The 19,668-nt window shown below is 41.1% G+C and overlaps 1 protein-coding gene across 11 annotated transcripts in view; it reads right to left on the bottom strand.

Annotated features, from left to right (window-relative positions):
• PARD3B (par-3 family cell polarity regulator beta) overlaps positions 1–19,668 on the bottom strand; it is a 602,621-nt gene that overhangs the window by 102,746 nt on the left and 480,207 nt on the right. For all 11 annotated transcript variants that reach the window (XM_073306519.1, XM_073306526.1, XM_073306522.1 and 8 more), the window contains one exon: positions 7,080–7,388. In XM_073306519.1, coding sequence (XP_073162620.1) covers positions 7,080–7,388 — 309 coding nt within the window. The remainder of the gene's footprint in view (positions 1–7,079; positions 7,389–19,668) is intronic.

Genomic DNA, 19,668 nt, shown 5'->3' with positions numbered 1-19,668 from the left:
GGAAAAAGAGGAAATTGCTTTTTTAAAGTGTGAAATGGGGTTGCAGCATGCACCATGCATGTCATGTAAGGGATAGGAATGTCGTATATATCACTTTTTGACTATGGTGTGACACCTGATTAAAGTATGACCATGTATATCATTGTTGCTACCACTGTTATACAGTTGGAACAAAACTTATACAAAGCGTGTTGTAAGGTGTCAATGGAAAAGTTATGGTTTGATGACTATTGTATGTGTATATCATTTTTGTATTTAAAGTTATGAATATTGATGATATACCTGTGTCTCAAATGTGTTTGTGCCTGTGGTAACACCTACAAGGTAGTTAGTTTACATCTAGTCTAGCCAGCACATTGTGATGGCCCATCAACAAACACAATGGGCCAAGGAAGAAGCTTATTCCCACTCGATGAGCCTTCCTGAATATGGGAATACTTCAGACAGAACATGGGTAATGGCTGCTCCCGACTCCTTGAAGCATGCAAGGACAGGTGACTTGCTCATGTGACCGTGAACTCCATCTTGTGCATGTACTTTTCCACAAACTAAGACTGAGAGTTTTCCCTCCACATGGGAGAAAGTACAGAAGGCCCTAGAAGCAACTCCATTTTGCCTCTTTCCAGCTCAGATCTCTGGATTATGGATTTACACTAACAGGAGTATTACAACCAATGGACTGAGGACCCGTCTAATCTTTTGGATGTTACCTGAGACATTATAAGCCAGCAGTTTATTCCATCACTGCTACAAACCTGATCCAAGAACTTTGCCATGATTGTACGTATTTGATTCCTTTGACCATTTTAACTCTCTCCTCCTCCTTTTCTCTTTGGATATTAGATACTAAAGGATTGGCAACAGCGTGATTATTGAGTAAAATCTAAATTATATATTGACCTGGGTATGTGGATGATCCTTTGGGATCAGAAGAACCCTTTGGTTGATGAAATTGGTTTTAAATAACCACTCATCATTAAGTGTAGTGTCTGGACAGTGAAACAAAGGCTAGGATACCTAAGGATACTGCATATCTGACTTCTTGTTACCCAGTGTGGTGAGACAGAAGTTTACTTTTGTTACTGGTTTGGTATATCTTATGGAAGAATAACCACCAATTTACGGTGAGTCTACCCTATTTCTCAGCAGTTTGTCCTGAATCTGGAATCCTCACTGAGGCACAGTGACACCTAGGTTGTGCTGTGGCAGAAGTTAGCAATATTATGACATAGCCTAGATGACTAAGCACTGTAAAGAGATGTGTGACCCACTATTCCTTTCAGTAACATATGTACCACAAAATACTACAGCCACTATTGTATAGTGAGACAATACGCATTTCTCTCAGGCACAGCCCCTCCTGAGTTCCCCAGCTGCACACGGTGGTGGAACAGGCTGCATCACCCTTTGCTATGATATAGCTTTCTCTTGGTAGGCTGAGGGTATTCCACAGGCTGGTAGGGTGATATGAGTGGCATGTGGACACAGTAAATGAGAAGACCTTGTGCTCCTCCCAATGCAATAAACATAACTGTGGCTGGTCCTTATATAGGGCATACCAGAGGGACTGAGGGAAGTTCTCTGCTCACTCTCCATGCCAACCTATACATGGTCCATACAAGCTATCCTATGGTATTGACAGGAAAGAGGCTTCCTTTCATTTTTGTATATACTGTTGACCCACATCTGTGATAAGTGGCATTTTTATCAGTACTGTCAGGGATAATCTATTGTTGACCTCTCTCTCTCAGAGTAGGTGTTGGGAACTTGGTCTATCAGAAGAAACATTTTGTTTTGTTATGGTGAAGACATGGATTTGAAGCGAAGAGAGTTTCTTCCTTTTCTTCATAGAACTGCAGATCAGCTACATCACACATCATCAAACTTGGTTTAGGAGGAGGGGAACATGCGATGCTAGTTGCCTAGCTGTAGTGTACTTCTAAAAGTACAATGGGCAAAATTTTCTAAAATGCTTAAGTGACTTGGTCTTGACAGCCTAAGTCTCACTGAAAATCAGTGAGCGAGAGTGACCTGAGGCATCTCTGTACTCACACCCTATACACTACTGCAATGATATTTGTACAAAATATGCCTTGTGAGGTACATCTGAAAACTACCACCACAATGGTCAATAATATCATTGTGAAATGTGTGTGACAATGTTGTGTGTGGATTTACGGATACTCACTGATATTATGCTTCACAGTCTGTGACTAAAAATGTTTAAATTCCCCCTACTAGGTCAAGGGGTGTTGATAAACAGGCTCTCTCCAGACAAAGGAAAGAGGCTAACTCCTCTGAATTTAGCCATACCTGGTTAATGGGCTATTCATTTGTATCAGAAGTTGCAGGAAGAGATAATTTGTATTGTAAAAATTACCAACAGCAGAAAAGACAGCATGGAGTCTGTACCAGTGTGATGGGGTGTTCACCCCACACTTGCCTGGAAAGGGTTGATGTAAGCTAAGAAGGAGGCAATTAACCAGACAGGCCACAGCTGATAGGAATCAGGTGGCTTGAGTAATCCCTTGACTGAAGGAGGGAGCCCAGCTTAGGAGGAATGAGCTGTGCTGGATTTATAAAGCCAGGAAATTGGTTGCTGAAAGGGGCAGTAGGGAAGTATGCTGCAGTCACTCCCTGGCAGAAGAGAGGAGTGTTTGGAGGCTGCAGAGACATATAGCCTACAGCTACTCCCTGGGAGGAGGGAGTGGTGAATCCAGCAAACCCAGAGATGGCAGAGTGCCAGACGGTAAGGAAAGGGGCTCAGGGAAAGGACTAAAAGGAAATAGACCTTGACTTCTGTCTAGAGGCTGCCTGAGCTGGAACCCAGAGTAGAAGGTAGGCCTGGGTTCCCCTGCCAGCCACTGAGGGAATGGCACTGAGGCACTGAATGGGACAACTTCCTAGGACTGCTGAAGGGAGATTTTGATATCCCAGAAGAGGAAAACATGTATAGGGACCTGGCCGGAGGGCTGAGTCATGAAGAGGGAGCAGCCGTTCTCGCTCCATGAGCGGCTGCTCCCTCTTCATGACTCAGCCCTCCGGCCAGGTCCCTATACATGTTTTCCTCTTCTGGGATATCAAAATCTCCTTTCAGCAGTGCGTGCCACTTCAGCGAGACAGCATGCCACTGCGGAAAGGAGCATCGACCTCATGAGCTATTTTCCAGAGTGACCAGGAGGAGGTGCCAGCCTAGTGGTGAGTTGAGCACCCCATCACAACCAGACAGCATGGCATCCACACCCAGCAGGGAAAAGGAGCTTTATGTGGGGATACATTTCAGAAGAGTACATTGCAAAGGTTTACTGGACTATAAGGAGGAGTGAACTTTCTAATGGCTAAAACATTTTCTCATCACGTAAAGGATAACTTAAGGGTTTGCCTCCTGGTCTCTGGTGATTTTTCCTATGGAGACAAACCCTTCAACACTTCTGAAAATTTTACACTACATGGTTGTGAATGGACTGTGTCCTCTGAAGAGACAACTATATGGCTTTTTGATACTGAGGTCCTACCCTCCTCTACCTTCTCAAAGAAAGTTTGCACTATTAAAAGGCATAGCCCCGGATACATACAAGAGGTTGCATTACCGAAAATTGAGGGTGATTAGAAATAAACAGAAAAATGTTGATTGACAAAGAAATAAGTGTGATTTTTTTCAAGTTAATGTGTTCCTATTTTTAACTTATATCAGTTCTTAGGATTCACACAGTACACTGATCATACTAATGCTTTGGCTACATTCATGAAGAAGAACCACTTAAATTTCTATAGCACCTCGTGTCCCAAAGATCTTGGCAAGATATGCATAGGATTACTTCACCTTCACTGCAATGCAGCCATCACTGAGAAGAAATGCACCAACTGTTTAACAGTGCACAGGAATGCTACCTCGCAGTTTAAAACAAGAAGAAAAGAAAACGATGCAAAACTGAAGTTACAGATGGAGTTTGAGGTAGAAGGGATGTAAGTATGCATGCTGGAATTTGGCCAGGACACGAGTGTTAACTTTTCAGTAAGTACAAGAGGAACCTGCCCTGGATGTGTGCATTTACATAGCAGGGGTTAATCATGTACTTCCTAATCACCGGAGTAATAATTTCAGCACATGTGTAGGGCACTGCTGGCTGCACTGTGCACTTTAGAGCAGTGGTTCCCAAACTTGGGAGGCTGCTTCTTCAGGGAAAGCCCCTGGCGGGCCGGGCCGGTTTGTTTACCTGCTGTGTCCGCAGGTTTGTCCCTTGGCCTACGCCGCTTCCCGCAGCCCCCATTGGCCTGCAGCAGCGAACCGAGGCCAGTGGGAGCCGCGATCGGCCGAACCTGCGGACGTGCCAGGTAAACAAACTGGCCCAGCCCGGCCCACCAGGGGCTTTCCCTGCACAAGCGGCGTCTCAAGTTTGGGAAACACTGCTGTAGAGGGTTCCCAGGTTGGTATGGGACAACCCATGAGTGGGCCACTACAGTAAAAGAATAAATTGAGATCATTATGTGTTTTTTAGTGAGTGAAGGGAAAGGCGGTTAATTATATATCAGCTATTAGTAGCACTTATCTGGCCACAGAGATTCTCTCATTATAAGTGGCCTTATAATTTTATAAAAGTCATAAAAATGATAACACTTTTTTTTAAAAATCTGATTGCTTGATTCAACTGATGAGTTTTAATTCTCTCTGGCAATGACACATAACTGGAATTCCCAGACTAAAATGAGATCATCTATGCTCTGTTGAAACCAAAAAAGAAAGATTTTTTTTTAAACTCATTTACTTTAGTCACTACTCAAGCCCCCCCACACTATATCATTAGCTGTGATTCAGAGGTGGGAGGGAAAAAAACCCACAGTATTCTGGAGAAAAATTAACAGCAAAAAATCATGACACACACACAGAGGGAAACCTAGCAAAACATGAACTATTCCATGACCAACCTGCTGATAAATGTTCACCCTCATAAAAGCAAAATAACTTTTGTTTGGCTAATAAGCATCCATTTTCCACTTCCCTATTGTTCTGAGGCAGACAAGGTTGTTTTCACACCTGACCTAAGATAGATTTGTTTGGTAATTAATGGAGATGTAGAAAGAAAAACTACATCTACTCTCAATAGCCCACACTGGCAGGATTTCCTTGCCTGCAGTTGTCAGAATTTTCAATAACTGTTGGTTTAGATGTCATAAGCCATTCTACAAATTCATATCCGTTTATTCACGTTTGGCACAACTCTAATGGTGAATACAAACTTTTGTCTTTGAGAGAGAGGAAAGATAGATTTAATACTGGCAAAGGCAGCCTAACAGGAATTCCAATTTCTCCAATATAGTCAAGCAGGCTCTACAAACCCCAGAAATTCAACTAAGATTTTCCTGCTAGTAGGTTGGTAATGGACCAGCCCAGGGAGAACAGGCTCACCCAGAGCTACCTCTGCCTCATGCCTCATCTTATCATCAACTTCTTTTTTTTTTATGTTGGGGTTTTCCTGTTTAAGTTTTGGTTTTAGTTTTCCAGTAAATGTTGCTTGCGTGGCTCAGAATTAGACATGAGTTCATGCTAAAATCCCAGCTCCAAACACTGCAACCAGACCTGGATTTGGATCAGAGTTTGCAGCTCAATCTTATCACAATAGCAAACAAAGTCTCATTTAGTGGCAAGACACTCTCTCTCCAGCCAAATCCTAGATGTTCATGGGAGAGACCTGTACATTCCTTTTCACCTTCACAAAAAAGCAATACATACCACAATGTTCGTTTCAATGTGAATGGTACAAAATGGTCCTGTTAAAATGGAACTCTGTAACAGAACCTAAGAATCTAAGTATGTTTCAATGTGAGAAATTTCAGATTTGGATCTGGATTTCGAATCCTCTACATTTAGCACAGAGTTGAAATAACTGGCTCCTATGCATGGGGTGTTGATGGTATGGAAGGGAAGATGTCAATTAGCTCTCTCTCCTTTGTATGGCAGCTATCTTCTTCTTGACTATCTGATTGAGAGCTTTCTCCAATACTGTATTCAGATGAATGAGAAAGAGAATTTGGCATATTCCCTGCTAAACACTTACATTTCTGTTCATGTCACAAGCTTCTGATGAGCTGTATCTCAATGACCTAAGACATATCCAAAGTATTGTATCTCTACAAACTCAAAACTCTCCCATGTCTGCGCTCACACAGCCTCTCACACACATCCAGCATAGAATGAGGCAATGAGGAACCACATTACAAGCCCCAGTACAAGATTCATTCACTAATATTTAAACTGCTTCCCCACCTCATATTCCCAATTCCTCTAATGGCCATTCACCCATCTTCCTTGCACAGTCACATACTGGACAGAAAAATCCCATGTACATTTATTAACACCATGACCACTAATGAAATCATATAGTTCTTATACCCCTGAACTCCAGAAGTAACCAGCTTTAGAAACCTCACAGTGGTGGCTGCATCACAGGGTTTTCTTTTTAATTCAAAGAAAAACTTCACCATCTTTCTTTAATGCTATCAACCCGTAAGCTTGACAGTAAGGATTAAAGATTGCTCCTTCTTTCTCACTTGGTTATTGGAAAGGCTGTGAAAGGTAATCAGTCTTGTGAAGCTACACTTTACAGTCTGCATAAAATGCCACGATTCCCAGTTCTCTCCCCAACCTAATTGAAAGTGCATAATATTGCACAGCTGGGGAAATGTAAACTGTAAACATATGCAATATATCACACTATCACACAAAACCCTGTTACGAATGGGCACTGGGTGATCATCAGGACCAAAAGGGATCGAAAAACAGAGTTTTGCTGAAAAATAAGAACTTTTCCCATCTAAAAGAGAAAAACACACTTTCTCAGCAGCATAGGAATTGGATTGGAGGCGGTTCATTCATTCTGTTTGTGAAATATGGACCTTTCTATAATGATTTCTATTTGACTGCTGCTTTATCTAGACCCTTCAGGGGTACTGTTGGGGCAAAGGCTGTTCTTGGTTAAAATGATGGAAATCAAGAGTAAAACCATTTTTTTCTACTCAGTAAATACAAGTGCATGTGAAATTGAAAAATCAGGTGATCTGCAGCCATTGGGTAGTATTACCTGTCACCAGAAGTCTGTGGATGGTGCTGCTTGTTTATCTTTGCATACAGTCCTTCCAAACGCTCCCTCTCTCCTGGTATTGAAGGGATATCCCGTGGGTATCCAAAGGTTTCTGCTACAGGTGGAGACGATGGCCTGTAGACATTTGCTGCTGGGTAAGCCTCTCTGAAGTGATTCACTCTGGCATAATTTGGGTCCATCTCATCGTCATCATCATCATCATCAGGTGGTGGACCTACAGGGCTAGTGGAGTAATCAGCAAGCCCTCTTGCCTGCTTTTGCCGTAACTCCTGATGTTTTGCACCGATCCTAATCGTTAGGAAGAAACAAAGAAACAAACAACATGTTTGGATTTACTCCGGCAATGACAGCAAACCAGTGATGCATCAAGCAAAATTTTAAAAACATCTCTCAGCTGTTATAAATGTAAACTAGCTGTATAATTCAGGACAGTAGAACTCCAATGCAAGCAGAAATCTCTAGGTTCTATTCCTTTGGCATGCAGCTTTGTAAACAAGGCACGTTGTCATTCTGCACTCTGACAGCAGATTATTGCAGAGTAGGGTGCAATTTTTCACAAGTATTCCTGATAAGTGTTGTTTGTGTATGCGTGCACAAACACCGCTTTAATCATACACAGATCTAATATTTTAGAAATACATCTCTACCAAAGGTCTGTGTTAAACCACAACGCAGGCTTAAATATCTAACCTAATCTTCAAACTTTTCATCTAAATTAGCCAAGAAAAATATTATTGCCTCTTTGGCCTCTTGACCCACACATATTCTTCTAAATAAATTAACTTGCGAAAAGCGGATTAAATGTGAAATAAATGTGAAGATGGCACAGTTGTTTGAAAAGCAGTAGCAAAAGTAATTTGCTTGAGATTTAAATAAATATATATGTATATATTTGTTCCATAAATGGAAAACCTCATGCCTCATTATATAGGGGCTAGGGACAGAGTAAAACAGGGAAGAAATTAATAGAAACCTGACAGAGATGAATTGGTACATATAAGTGAATTAAAGACTATTACTGGCAGTGCTCCACTGTGATAAAGCCTTAAGTGGTATTACAAAACGCTTCTGCTAATCAGTGCCATTATGTAATCTGTGGGGAATCAGAATGGTAAAACAGATTCAGGTAAATTTCAAACCCAAACTTCAATGATTCAACATTTACTCCTGAATCAAAAAATACAATAAAATTCCATGAATGTGCAACTTCTGTTAAATGTTCAGTTCCTCTTTAAGATGGCATAATTAAACACAAAGAGAAGAATGATAGCAGCATGCTGACCACAGTATGAAGAATACCATGGAGTAAATGGTACTGTACTTATGGAAGTGTGTGATGTAGGAAAAGATGCAAGGCAAAAGCATGCATCACACCTGCACTGGCTGCCATTAAAAAGTCAACATTTGCCCACTGTCACTGTATCTGAAGTATAGTAGCATTTCCCCCTACTTGATAAATACAGTGACTCAGTCTATAGAAAGAACAGGAGGTAGGAAAATACTCAATGTGGTTAAACATTGGTGATGACTGTGGCCAAAAACACACAAACAGCGTGTGCAGGACAAATAGTCTAAAGCCTGGAGATGAGAAAAGAAGAGGTTTTGGAGAAAATTTGGAAAGGCCCTGAAAGATACGGAGCCCCGGAAATAAGTCGACTAAACCAAATTGGGATATTAATGCATTGCTGTACATCCAGGTGATCCATTCTTTCCAGATATGTGCCACCAACTGGAATATGTACCTGAGGATTTTTATTTCGAGTCATTAGAAAATATATCTCAATAGGAAAAACCAAGATGCATCTTGTCATGGGGTGGGATGATGCAGCAGACAGCTCTGATGGGTGTCAATGAGATACTGCGGTTTTGGCAGCTGGCAGGAGGGAGGGATGGAAAAGAGGAAAGTGTGTTCAATTTTTTCTCTCCCCCTTCCTTAGTCATGTAACACTCCTCTCCTAGGTCACCCTCCCTCTTTCAGAGTAAAACCTAACATGTACAGTCAGCAACAGGTGGATGAAAGAACAGTAGTTTTCTGTGTCCTCTCTACTGTTTTCTCCAAGTCCTCTAGCCCTGATCCATTTACTGCATTTTCTGTAATTTATCTGCAGATAAGTCTACATTTATTTATTTATTTTTTCTGACTCTTACCATATTTCATGTTTCCTTTTTTATTTCTTTGATCCTACTATGTTCCTCAAACCACTTGGGCTTTCTGTTCTGATACCTTCTATGGTTTGTTTTCTCTTTTGGCCTTCTCCTGTTTCTCTCCTCTATCCAGTCCTGTTCTCTCTGTACCCTTCAGCCTTCTCTGCTTTTCTACCCCCCTCATTCTCTCATTACACCACACACATTCTTTGCCTCTCATTCACATGGTGGCCCAGCCAGGTCAGTAGCCTTGTGTAGATGGTGGAGGTTGACCAGCCTGTAGGCTCACCACTCATAGCACTGCCAGGATTCAGAGTGAGTCTTTGATTCCCCACGGATCTGCTACTATGTGAATGGGAGATTTCACTGGGGGGGTCTCATGGAGGGTATATCATGGTGTTGACATATAACAGAGCTGGTCAGTGAGGCACACATGCTCCCACCTAGTCTGTTGTCCATTTCATTGGCTCAGCTGGCTTATGGCTCCTTCAGAGGGTCAGAGTTTGATGGAGTTTACATAAAGTGGGGGAGAAGACTGTTTTTGTAAAACAGACAGGGACACTGGGACAGATATTGAGGAAAAGGAACATTGCTTTATTCAGGGACACATGGGTACTCTGGGGTGGAGAAAAAGGCAAGCATGGATATACAACTAAAGTCTGAAATTACTACAGATGAAAACAAACAATAATAAGCAGTGATTGGTGTTCCTTTCTATACTGTAGCGTCAAACCTCAGAACAGCCCTAGCACGAAGAATTAGTGAGTAGATGAAAATATGCAAAAGGCTTCATCCTCTGCGGGTTCCCGAATAACGATAAAAGAAAGACTGCACAGCAGGAGGGACCCAGCTTGCCCATGTCAGTGTCGCCAGAACAAACTCACCAAATTTTATGTTAAGTAATTTTGGAAAAAGTTCTACCCTGATCAATTCTTGCAACAAAACAATCTTTGCAGGGTGAGTGCAGTATGCATCCTATTGTCAGGGAGTGCTTACTGTACTATGATGACAGGGATGGATTTCCATTTGCAATACAGCTATGGACATCAATACAGCAGGGAGTTTGTATCACTGGTTTCTGTCTTTTATCCATAAAGTGCCTTCACAAGAAATCATCTTGTAGAAAGATTAATATTTTACATGCCCCACATGGCGTTACGTTTAGAAATGTAAAGGTGAAAGGACTCTATTTGTTTACCCCCCGCCCCCAAAATACCTTATAGCTATTGGACCCAATACATTTATCAGTTCTATAGTCCCTGTCTCTGAAAGTTCTGCCTTTTGACCATTAAATGCTTTTATAGCAATTTAAGACTATTTCTGCTATTGGGCCAAACCTGAGAGATGCTGAGCATTTGCAAATATATCCAGGAAACTGAAGACAGTAGACCAGATCCTCAACTGGTCGAAAATGACATAACTCCATTGACTTCAGTGGGGGTGCGCCTATTGACACCAGCTGAACATCTAGCCCAATACCTTTATGTTGCACATCAGGGAATTTCTACAGGTGGGATAACATACAGGTTTTCTACTAGCCTTAAGGATGGGATGTTGTATCTCCTTGGATGAGGGAGGGAGGGCAAAAGCAGCAGCACATAACATTCTCCAGAGGAGAAGACTTGGAGCAACTCATCGGAATTGAAATGGTGAACTGAAATGGACTCTGAACTGATACACACCATACCCCTTAGAGATCGCAGACTTGAAGGTAACAGAGTAGCATGACACAGTGGCATCATGTGTAACTTGCTTTCATGTTGGACAGTGAAAGTAATTTGTTCTGCCATCAATACTGGTACCTTCTGCACAACAAAAGCTGGAATTAGGTTAGCACAATTTTCTTTTGTTACTGTGAATAAGCCCAGCTTCTTCAAATTTTCCTTATGAATGCAGCCTACAATCACTTTCACTGCTATGATCTGTACCTGCTCAAGAACAATTACTCCCTTTCTATATTATGCTGACCAGTCAATGCCAGTTTATGTGAATTTCTTGCTGATCAATGTCTCATCTTTTCAAGAGGGCTATTATAATTGTATTAATATTTCTTGTTTCTTTCTCACTCTTCCATGGAAATCTATAACTTCTGCTCAACGATCTCTCTTTTACTCTTTCTGTTTTTCATTTCAATCCAAGCTCTACCCGATGTGAGCACTGAACTACACGGCTGTACAATTTCAGTTTTGTATCTACCTATTTTATTAAACCTTCCTTTATTCCTCTTACCCTTGTCTTTTCTATTTTCTAAAGTTTTTCCATTTTCCATTTTCTAAAGTTTTAAATATCCTGATTGCATAACATCACCATGTTCTGACCCAATCCTTAAGAACATTTGTTTTCTACAAAACATACCAAATGAGTGCCTAATAATCTTTTATCCTGCTTCACCCTATTACCTTCCTCTCCCATATCACATTCTGTCTTGCCTTCCAAACCTGCTGGCTGTTGCACATTTGTAGTGTTTCACCCTGTTCCCTTTCTCTTTGTTGCTTTTTCTTATAATTTAGACCAGTTCCATCTCTTACCCTCATCAAAAAAATCTGCCCGATCAACAGAATTGTCACAGCAAACAGCCTTGAAACTACAATGAGAGTACTACAATTACAGAAGAGCCCAACATGTAACACAGGATGGGTCTGGTTAAACAAGTGGAAGCAAGAGATTACATGTCACTCACCACCCTGACACCAGCAGTGAAACTAAAGAGGAGAGGCACAGGTCACAATCTGAACAGTTTAGCCTAATACTAAGTTTATATAAACTTCCTGATGAGGGAATGGGAAATAAACCACATAGGATGGAAGGAAGCCAGTGACATTTCCCTTCTGTATCCCATATCAATTCTGCTCACTCTGTTCTGCCACCTGAAACCAAGCATCCAGTTAAATCACTGCCTGACAAATACATCAACTTCCGTTAGCTGTGCATCTGTGCAAACACAGCCCTCTCACCTAGGTAGCTAGAGCACAGGCATCTTAGAAATGCTGTAGCATGTCCTGCCCTCTTAACTTCCTGTGATCCCTCTCTCTTTTAATTGTCATCCAAAGCCAAACATGTAGTTCCTGCCTAAAGATTTTCCGTAGCGTCCCATGGCCCAGAATCTATCATGCGTAACTTTTCCTAGCCACAAATAAGCCAATAATTTTGGGCTGCAAAGGCCAAACGCTCACATTGCAGACCAAGGAAAAGAGAGTCCTTTTTTATATAACCCTGACAAGAATATGGGTAAAGTTTTCAAAATAACTTAAGTACCATTTTCAAAAGTTGCTTAAGACACTGAAGGAGTCTAAATCTCATTGAAAGTCAATGGGCCTTAGGCTTCTAAATGCCTAGGTCAGTTCTGAAAAATGGAACCTACGTGCTTTTGAAACTTTTACCCCATATCTAAAGTACCGTGGGGCTGCTCAGCACAAGAATAATAATTTATGGTATACAAGTTCATTTATTCCTCAGACCTCCTTCCAACATGAGGAGGGCCCTACCACATTCATGGTCCATTTTGGTCAATTTCATGGTCATAGGATTTTAAGAATCATAAATGTCAGTGATTTCAACTATTTAAATCTGAAATTTCAAAGCGTTGTAATTGTAGGGGTCCTGATCCAAAAGGGAGTTGCCAGAGGGGGCAAGGCTACCGTAGGGGGGTTGCAATACTGCTACCCTTACTTCTGCGCTGCCTTCAGAGCTGGGCAGCCGGAGAGCGGCAGCTGCTAGCTGGGCATACAGCTCTGAAGGTAGCACCCTGCCAGGAGCAGCAGCGCAGAAGTAAGGGTGGCAATATCATACCATGACATCCTTACTTCTGTGCTGCTGCCTTCAGATCTGGGCAGCTGGAGAGCGGCGGCTGCTGGCCAGGAGCCCACTTCTGAAGGCAGAGCCGCCGCCAGCAGCAGCGCATAAGTGAGGATGGCCTGGTATGGTATTGCCACTCTTACTTCTAGGCTGCTGCCTGCAGAGCTGGGCCCTCAGTCAGCAGCCACTACTCTCTAGCCACCCAGCTCTGAAGGCAGCGCAGAAGTAAGGGTGGCAATATCGCGACACCCCTAAAATAACCTTGCAACCCCTCCACCAACTCCCTTTTGGATCAGGACCCCCAATTTGAGAAATGCTGGTCTCCCCCATGTAATCGGTTATAGTAGAGGGTAAAGGCACACAAAAGACTAGATTTCTCAGTGGGAGACCAGATTTCACTGTCTGTGACATGTTTTTAATGGCTGTGAATTTGGTAGGGCCCTAAATATGATCCATTAACACAAATTCCATAGCTGGCCCCTTTTTTGTGTACCACCAGTATGAACTCTCTAAGGAACCTCTATTCAATAACCACATCTTTTCTTAGTGGGAAGGAACAGAACATTCCAGCCTTCAAGATTTTCTCTGCTCAAGGGAGATGAAGAACTGGTTAGCACAATGTGCAGCATGCAAACCAAATGTTGCCCGTTACCATCTGTAATGAAAACACGAACTAAAATTGCTAGCTACTGCAGAAAGGCTACAGTTAAAATTGTGGTTATGTAAACACAGCTCAAAGGCTCCTACTGACAGCACAGAAATTGCTTGAGGGATCCCAAAAGGCAGATAATGTACTATTTTCTTCTAGCCAGCATGAACAAACTCTCTGCTGAAAACGTACCACAAGTAGTACGACAATCTGGTTTATTATATGTCAAGTACAGATTGTGTGCCCAATGCTGTGTAAGGCACATGGAATGCCATGATCTACGCTCCAACGTGCCACGCTAAGGAGACAATACAGTCAAACAGAAAATACAGCCGGTGACCAAACAATGGTGGTGGGGAGGGGCTGTTTCATCTTTAATAGAGTACAGCAAAACATTTTGATACAAAGGATTAAAAATTGATAGGCTTTGCAGAAAATGTGTGTTTTAAGCAGCGATTTGACCAAGCATCAGTGCATAAGTGAAGGAAATTCCCAAAGGCAGAATAGGAGAAGGAACAATAACTAGCAAAGGTGAAGTATACAATAGGAATAGATAGGCAGGAGGCATAGGTCATTTACGATAATTAGTATTCGATTTGCAATTAATATAGTGAAAAGGGAGTGGCTGTGAAAGCGGCTTGAGATGTAGCTCCAATTTCACAAAAAGGCCCAATCCTGTGAGTCTTTTAATCAGGTTAATTGGTGTAAAACACATTCTTCCATTCATTCGGTCTTTCCTTGTGTGCAGCCGAATAAAAGCCACTGCATTTTTTCACTCACGTGATGCTGCCTGAGATCTCCAAACTGCAATGATTACTTAATTTACATCTGATTTAGAGTCTTAATATCTCAGCTGTGATTTTACATAACATTTCTGCCTTTGTCTCTCATTTCCCTAATTCACACATAGATTGAGAAAAGTGTTGTCTAGGAGAAAGTACCCTATTGCCCCAGGAGGTCAATCGGATTTCAGTTGGGTTTAAGATTTTAATACTTTTTTCTATCTGGTAGCACAATATATTTCAGTGGTTAAAACATCATATTTTCATTCATCTACATAAAAGCGGACCAAAGAAATTCTGCCTTTAGACCTTCATATGCAACACTCACTAAAGTGAATTGAGTATTTCATGTGACTATCTGAGGGCAGCATCTGGCGAAATGCTTTAAACTTTTTATTTTATCATTATTAACATGCATGAACTTTTCATACAAGTATTAACAAATCTTATTCATAACTTGAATGTGTTACCCTTAAAAGTCTCATCTGCGTTTTGCCAATCTTTAATTCTCTGGTCAGGCCCAATATTTTAAAGTGGAAAGTTAAGTATTTCTCATAATTCAGTACTTTAGTCTTCAACCCACCAAAAAGATGGGTAACTGAAGGTAACATCTGAAGGCAACTGGGTTGGACCAGTGTAAGTGTTCCTGCAGTATTGTTATTACTAGATATCAAGCATAAAAAGGAAAGAAACCAGCTTGATTACTAGGGCTTCTTTTCAATTGCCTTGCACAAGTGTAAAAGTCTACTATTCTAAGCTGGTAGAGTATAGTGCACCCAGGAGAAATTTAGGTAGGCAAAACATACTTACTAGAACATTTGCTACTTTTTGAACAGCAGTGTGAAGGCTATATAAGGTTTTCCATTAACGTAATTTCAGTTTTTTTCAGTGAATTTGTTTTGATCATGGTTTTATCCCATGCGTGTTTGTGTGTTTCTGTCAATTTAAAAGTGATCAACTTTTACTGGAGCAAACAGCCATAGAAAGAGAATTGCAAAAGGCAAGTATTTGCAGATGCAAATATTCTCTCCAAAGTCCTTGCAATTTAACCAATCAAGAAAAAGAAACAGAACAATCACAGCTCTACAACACAGCTCAAGGTTTGAATATCTATGATCTTTCCATAAAGTAAACATTTCATAAGTAAACAACCAGATAAGTTGAATGATGACTCAATGTGAGGAAACTGTAATATACTTGCACATTATTTGCTCAGCTCTAGTGAGTATCAGAGTTAGAATCTGGCAAAAACACTGAGGTTAATACCACTGTTCTAAAGAAAAATACTACGTGATCAGTACTGATCCCAGGATACAAAGATTTTGATTTTACACTGCATTCAAAAGACAGAGCCTGAAAATTCATGCTGCAACATTGGTTCAGGACCAACTCAGAGGGAAGACTGACATTTACTCAATCACCAATACCATTTCCTGTAGCGCTAGGTGTTCTGGGAAAGTCTCCTGCCCAAACACTAACCTGTCGCAACTTTTCTTAGGCTAGTGAGATCTTATGAGCTCACAGCACAAAGTACTGGAGTGCATATATTAGGTTATTTTTCTCCATCTGAAAGAAATTCTAAGAGTGGAAGATTCAAAACGATATTCCTGTGATATGATTTTCCCCTAAAAATGTCTTCATTATACATTATATTCAATTCATGTTTACAGACACATCTACAGAGTCTACCTACAAGAAAAAGAGACAAATTCACCTGAGTTTGGCAATGGAAGGTTGACTTTTTAATTAATAGTCCCTAATTTAAAACTAAGCTGAACACAGGACTTTTTAGTTTTCCAGTACTAAATCTGTTGTGGAGAACTAAATGTGTGCACTGCACACACAAACAAAAATTGCAACCATCTAGAAGATAATAAGGTGATAAGTAACAGTCAGCATGGATTTGTCAGGAACAAATCATGTTAAACCAACCTAATAGCTTCCTCTGACAGAGTAACATGCCTTGTGGATGGGGAGGAAGTGGCAGATGTGGTACAGCTTGACTTTAGTAAAGCTTTTGATACTGTCTCGCATGAACTTCTCAGAAATAAACTTGGGAAATACAACCTAGATGGAGCTACTGTAAGGTGGGTGCAAAACTGGTTGAAAAGCCGTTCCCAGAGAGTAGTTATCACTGGTTAACAGTCAAGCTGGAAAAGCATATCAACTAGAGTCTCGCAGGTATCATTTCTGGATCTGGTTTTGTTCAGTATCTTCATCAATGATTTAGATAATGGCATAGAGGGTAAACTTATAAAGTTTGTGGATGATAACCAAGCTAGGAGAAGTCGCAAATGCTTTGGAAGATAGGATTAAAATTCAAAATGATCTGGACAAACCGGAGAAATGGTCTGAAGTAAATAGTTGAAATTTAACAAGGACAAATGCAAAGTACTCCACTTAGGAAGGAACTATCAGCTAGACACATACTCCCTAGGAAGGAGTACTGCAGAAAGGGATCTGGGAATCATAGTGGATCACAAGACTCAACAGTGTAACACTGTTGCAAAAAAAGCAAACATCATTCTGCGATGTATTAGCAGAAGCATTGTAAGCAAGACACAAGAAGTAATTCTTCCACTCTACTCTGTGCTAATTCAGCCTCAGCTGGAGTATTGTGTCTAGTTCTGGGTGCCACATTTCAGGAAAGATGTGGACATACTGGAGAAAGTCCAGAGAACAACAACAAAAATGATGAAAGGTCTAGAAAACATGACCTATGAGGGAAGATTGAAAAAATTGGGTTTGTTTAGTCTGGAGAAGAGAAGACTGAGAGGGGACATAACAGTTTTCAAATACATAAAAGGTTGTTACAAGGAGGAGGGAGAAAAATTGTTCTCTTTATTCTCTGAGGATAGGACAAGAAGCAATGGGCTTAAATTGCAGCAAGGGCAGTTTAGGTTGGACATTACGAAAAACTTCCTGTCACGTTAAGCACTGGAATAAATTGCCCAGGGTGGTTGTGGAATCTGCTTCATTGGAGCTTTTTAAGAGCAGGTTAGACAGATACCTGTCAGGGATGGTCTAGAGAATACTGAGTCCTGCCGTGAATGCAGGGGACTGGACCAGACGACCACTCGAGTTCAACGATCCTATGAAAAACTCCCTTGCTAACTGCCCATGCCTACAAACATGTGCCTTAGACTCTCTGGCAGAGAGGGGGAGAGAGACGAGGCAGTCTGTAGTTATGCCCCAAGCACATGCTCACGCAAAGTGCTGATGTCATACAGATTTCTATCTACTGAAGGGGAAAGCAAGAGTGGGCTTTCCGAGCCATTTTTCTGCCTCCTCTGATCCTGGCATTGGCAAGAAGCCGAACGAGCTCTAATGGTAAATTAGAGCAGCCAGCAGACTCCTCTAGCTTATGCCAGATGAAACAGTCTCCTAGGAACCATTCTGTGAGTCCAGAATCACTAGAAGAGTGAATGTGTGAGACCCATCTTTGAATGTCCCCTGTGTGCAGCAGAATGTGTAGATCCAGCTTTACAGCACTTTACAGCTCTACATCAAGACAGCTTGAAGTGCCCTTTGCATTGCTTGAGCAGTACCAAAGAGAATTACCCTTAGTGAAGGATCTCTCCCAATCTCTGTCTCTGCAACTAAGCTTTCCAGCAGCAATAACAAAACAACTTGATAGCTCTTAATAAATGTTACTTTTCCAAGTTCCATTTTAATTCCATGTTTCCTATGAAGTATTCCTTTGGCTTGTAAACAGTCAGTAATGCAATCAGTTATAATTCTCTTTTACAGCACCACTTTAAAGATGTATCTTCAATAAAAAAAAAAAAAAGTGTCACAGCTTGGCATATTACTCCAGAGAGAGCCAGGCCATTACCAACAAAATGTTCTGACTCTTTAGGTGGCCAGAGAGCATAGTCCTTGAAGAAGAGCATCCGGATCATAGTGAAATTATTGTCTCAATGAAGGGGAAGCCAGTGAGACTATGCTACGGGAATGAAACACTGGGGTTCTTTAGAGGGCCAGGCTATGACATATTGGAAAGTACCGACTGGACTGCGACATCTGGGAAAGAAACCAGGTGATTGGACAAAAGGATCATCTGTCAAATAATCCACACCATGCATTAGTCTGGCTCCCACGTCCAGTACAGTACTCAGCTCTAAGCCAGAACATTCTGGGTTCAAGCCACAGACCAGTACTGTACTGGAGGTGTCCTTCTTTGTGGACTAGCAGTATGTAGCTTGCTGAGTCTGTCAGAGCAAATTCTGTTTTAGCAACAACATAAATTGTAAACAGAAGCTTAAAAACCACCACTTGGTTTAAATGCAATGTCATGCCCTACGAAAGGTGGGAGAGGATTCCTGACATCAATCAGTCATAGTCACATATCAGACCCTCACTGCTCAATGGTAGGCTTTTATTACACTTTCTGGTATGTATAGCAGCAGCAGATCTAAAATGAGAATCACTTAGAATCAATGGGATGGGATTCGTCTGTCCTCCTGTCCAGTGCAAGTGCTGCCACTGTAATAAACAGAAATCTGATAACTTCATACTGTCAGCACAAAATGAAGCGCTGACCTTGACCTGTGTAACTTCATCCAGTAATTTTTTCATAACTCCTACATACCATGCTACACTGCTATGATCTAATAAGAATCTACAAGTAATTAACTGGAATTTTTTTAAAACCGAAGCCTTAATCAAATATATATTCTTATCAGGGTTCCAAGGCAGCAATAAATTGGGACATTTAAAAAACTGGGATCTAATCCAATCTGTGATCTGATCAGGGTTCAATGGTTATAATAAATTGGGACTATTAAAACTGGGATCCCATCCAACACCTTATTTTGTCTAAACCACAGGACCTAGCTGTGCTGCAAAGTCAGGAATATTCAATGAACAGTAATGCAGGTTGGATTAACCCTTAATAAATAGTGATGCAAAAAACACAGGAGTCCCAAACAGGTATGGTCTTCCCAGAATTGAGCTGTGATAGAAATAAAGTACCAAGATTTTATCAGAGAATCAATATGACCATCTCCAGGTTTTTATTTTTATAATAATAATAATAATACTCCAAGACTTAGCAGACTACAGCACAAAAGCCACATGGGTTTGTTAGCTATCTGTGTGTGTAGGTTTTAAAATATACTGGTTTTGAACACCACAAGCATGCACTTCTCATTCCAAACAATAGCTGGCCGTTTTATCAGATTGCAGCTCATGCGGC

This window comes from Lepidochelys kempii, chromosome 11, assembly GCF_965140265.1.
Source record: "Lepidochelys kempii isolate rLepKem1 chromosome 11, rLepKem1.hap2, whole genome shotgun sequence".
Lineage (NCBI taxonomy): Eukaryota > Metazoa > Chordata > Testudines > Cheloniidae > Lepidochelys > Lepidochelys kempii.
This window is presented reverse-complemented; position numbering and strand designations above follow the sequence as displayed.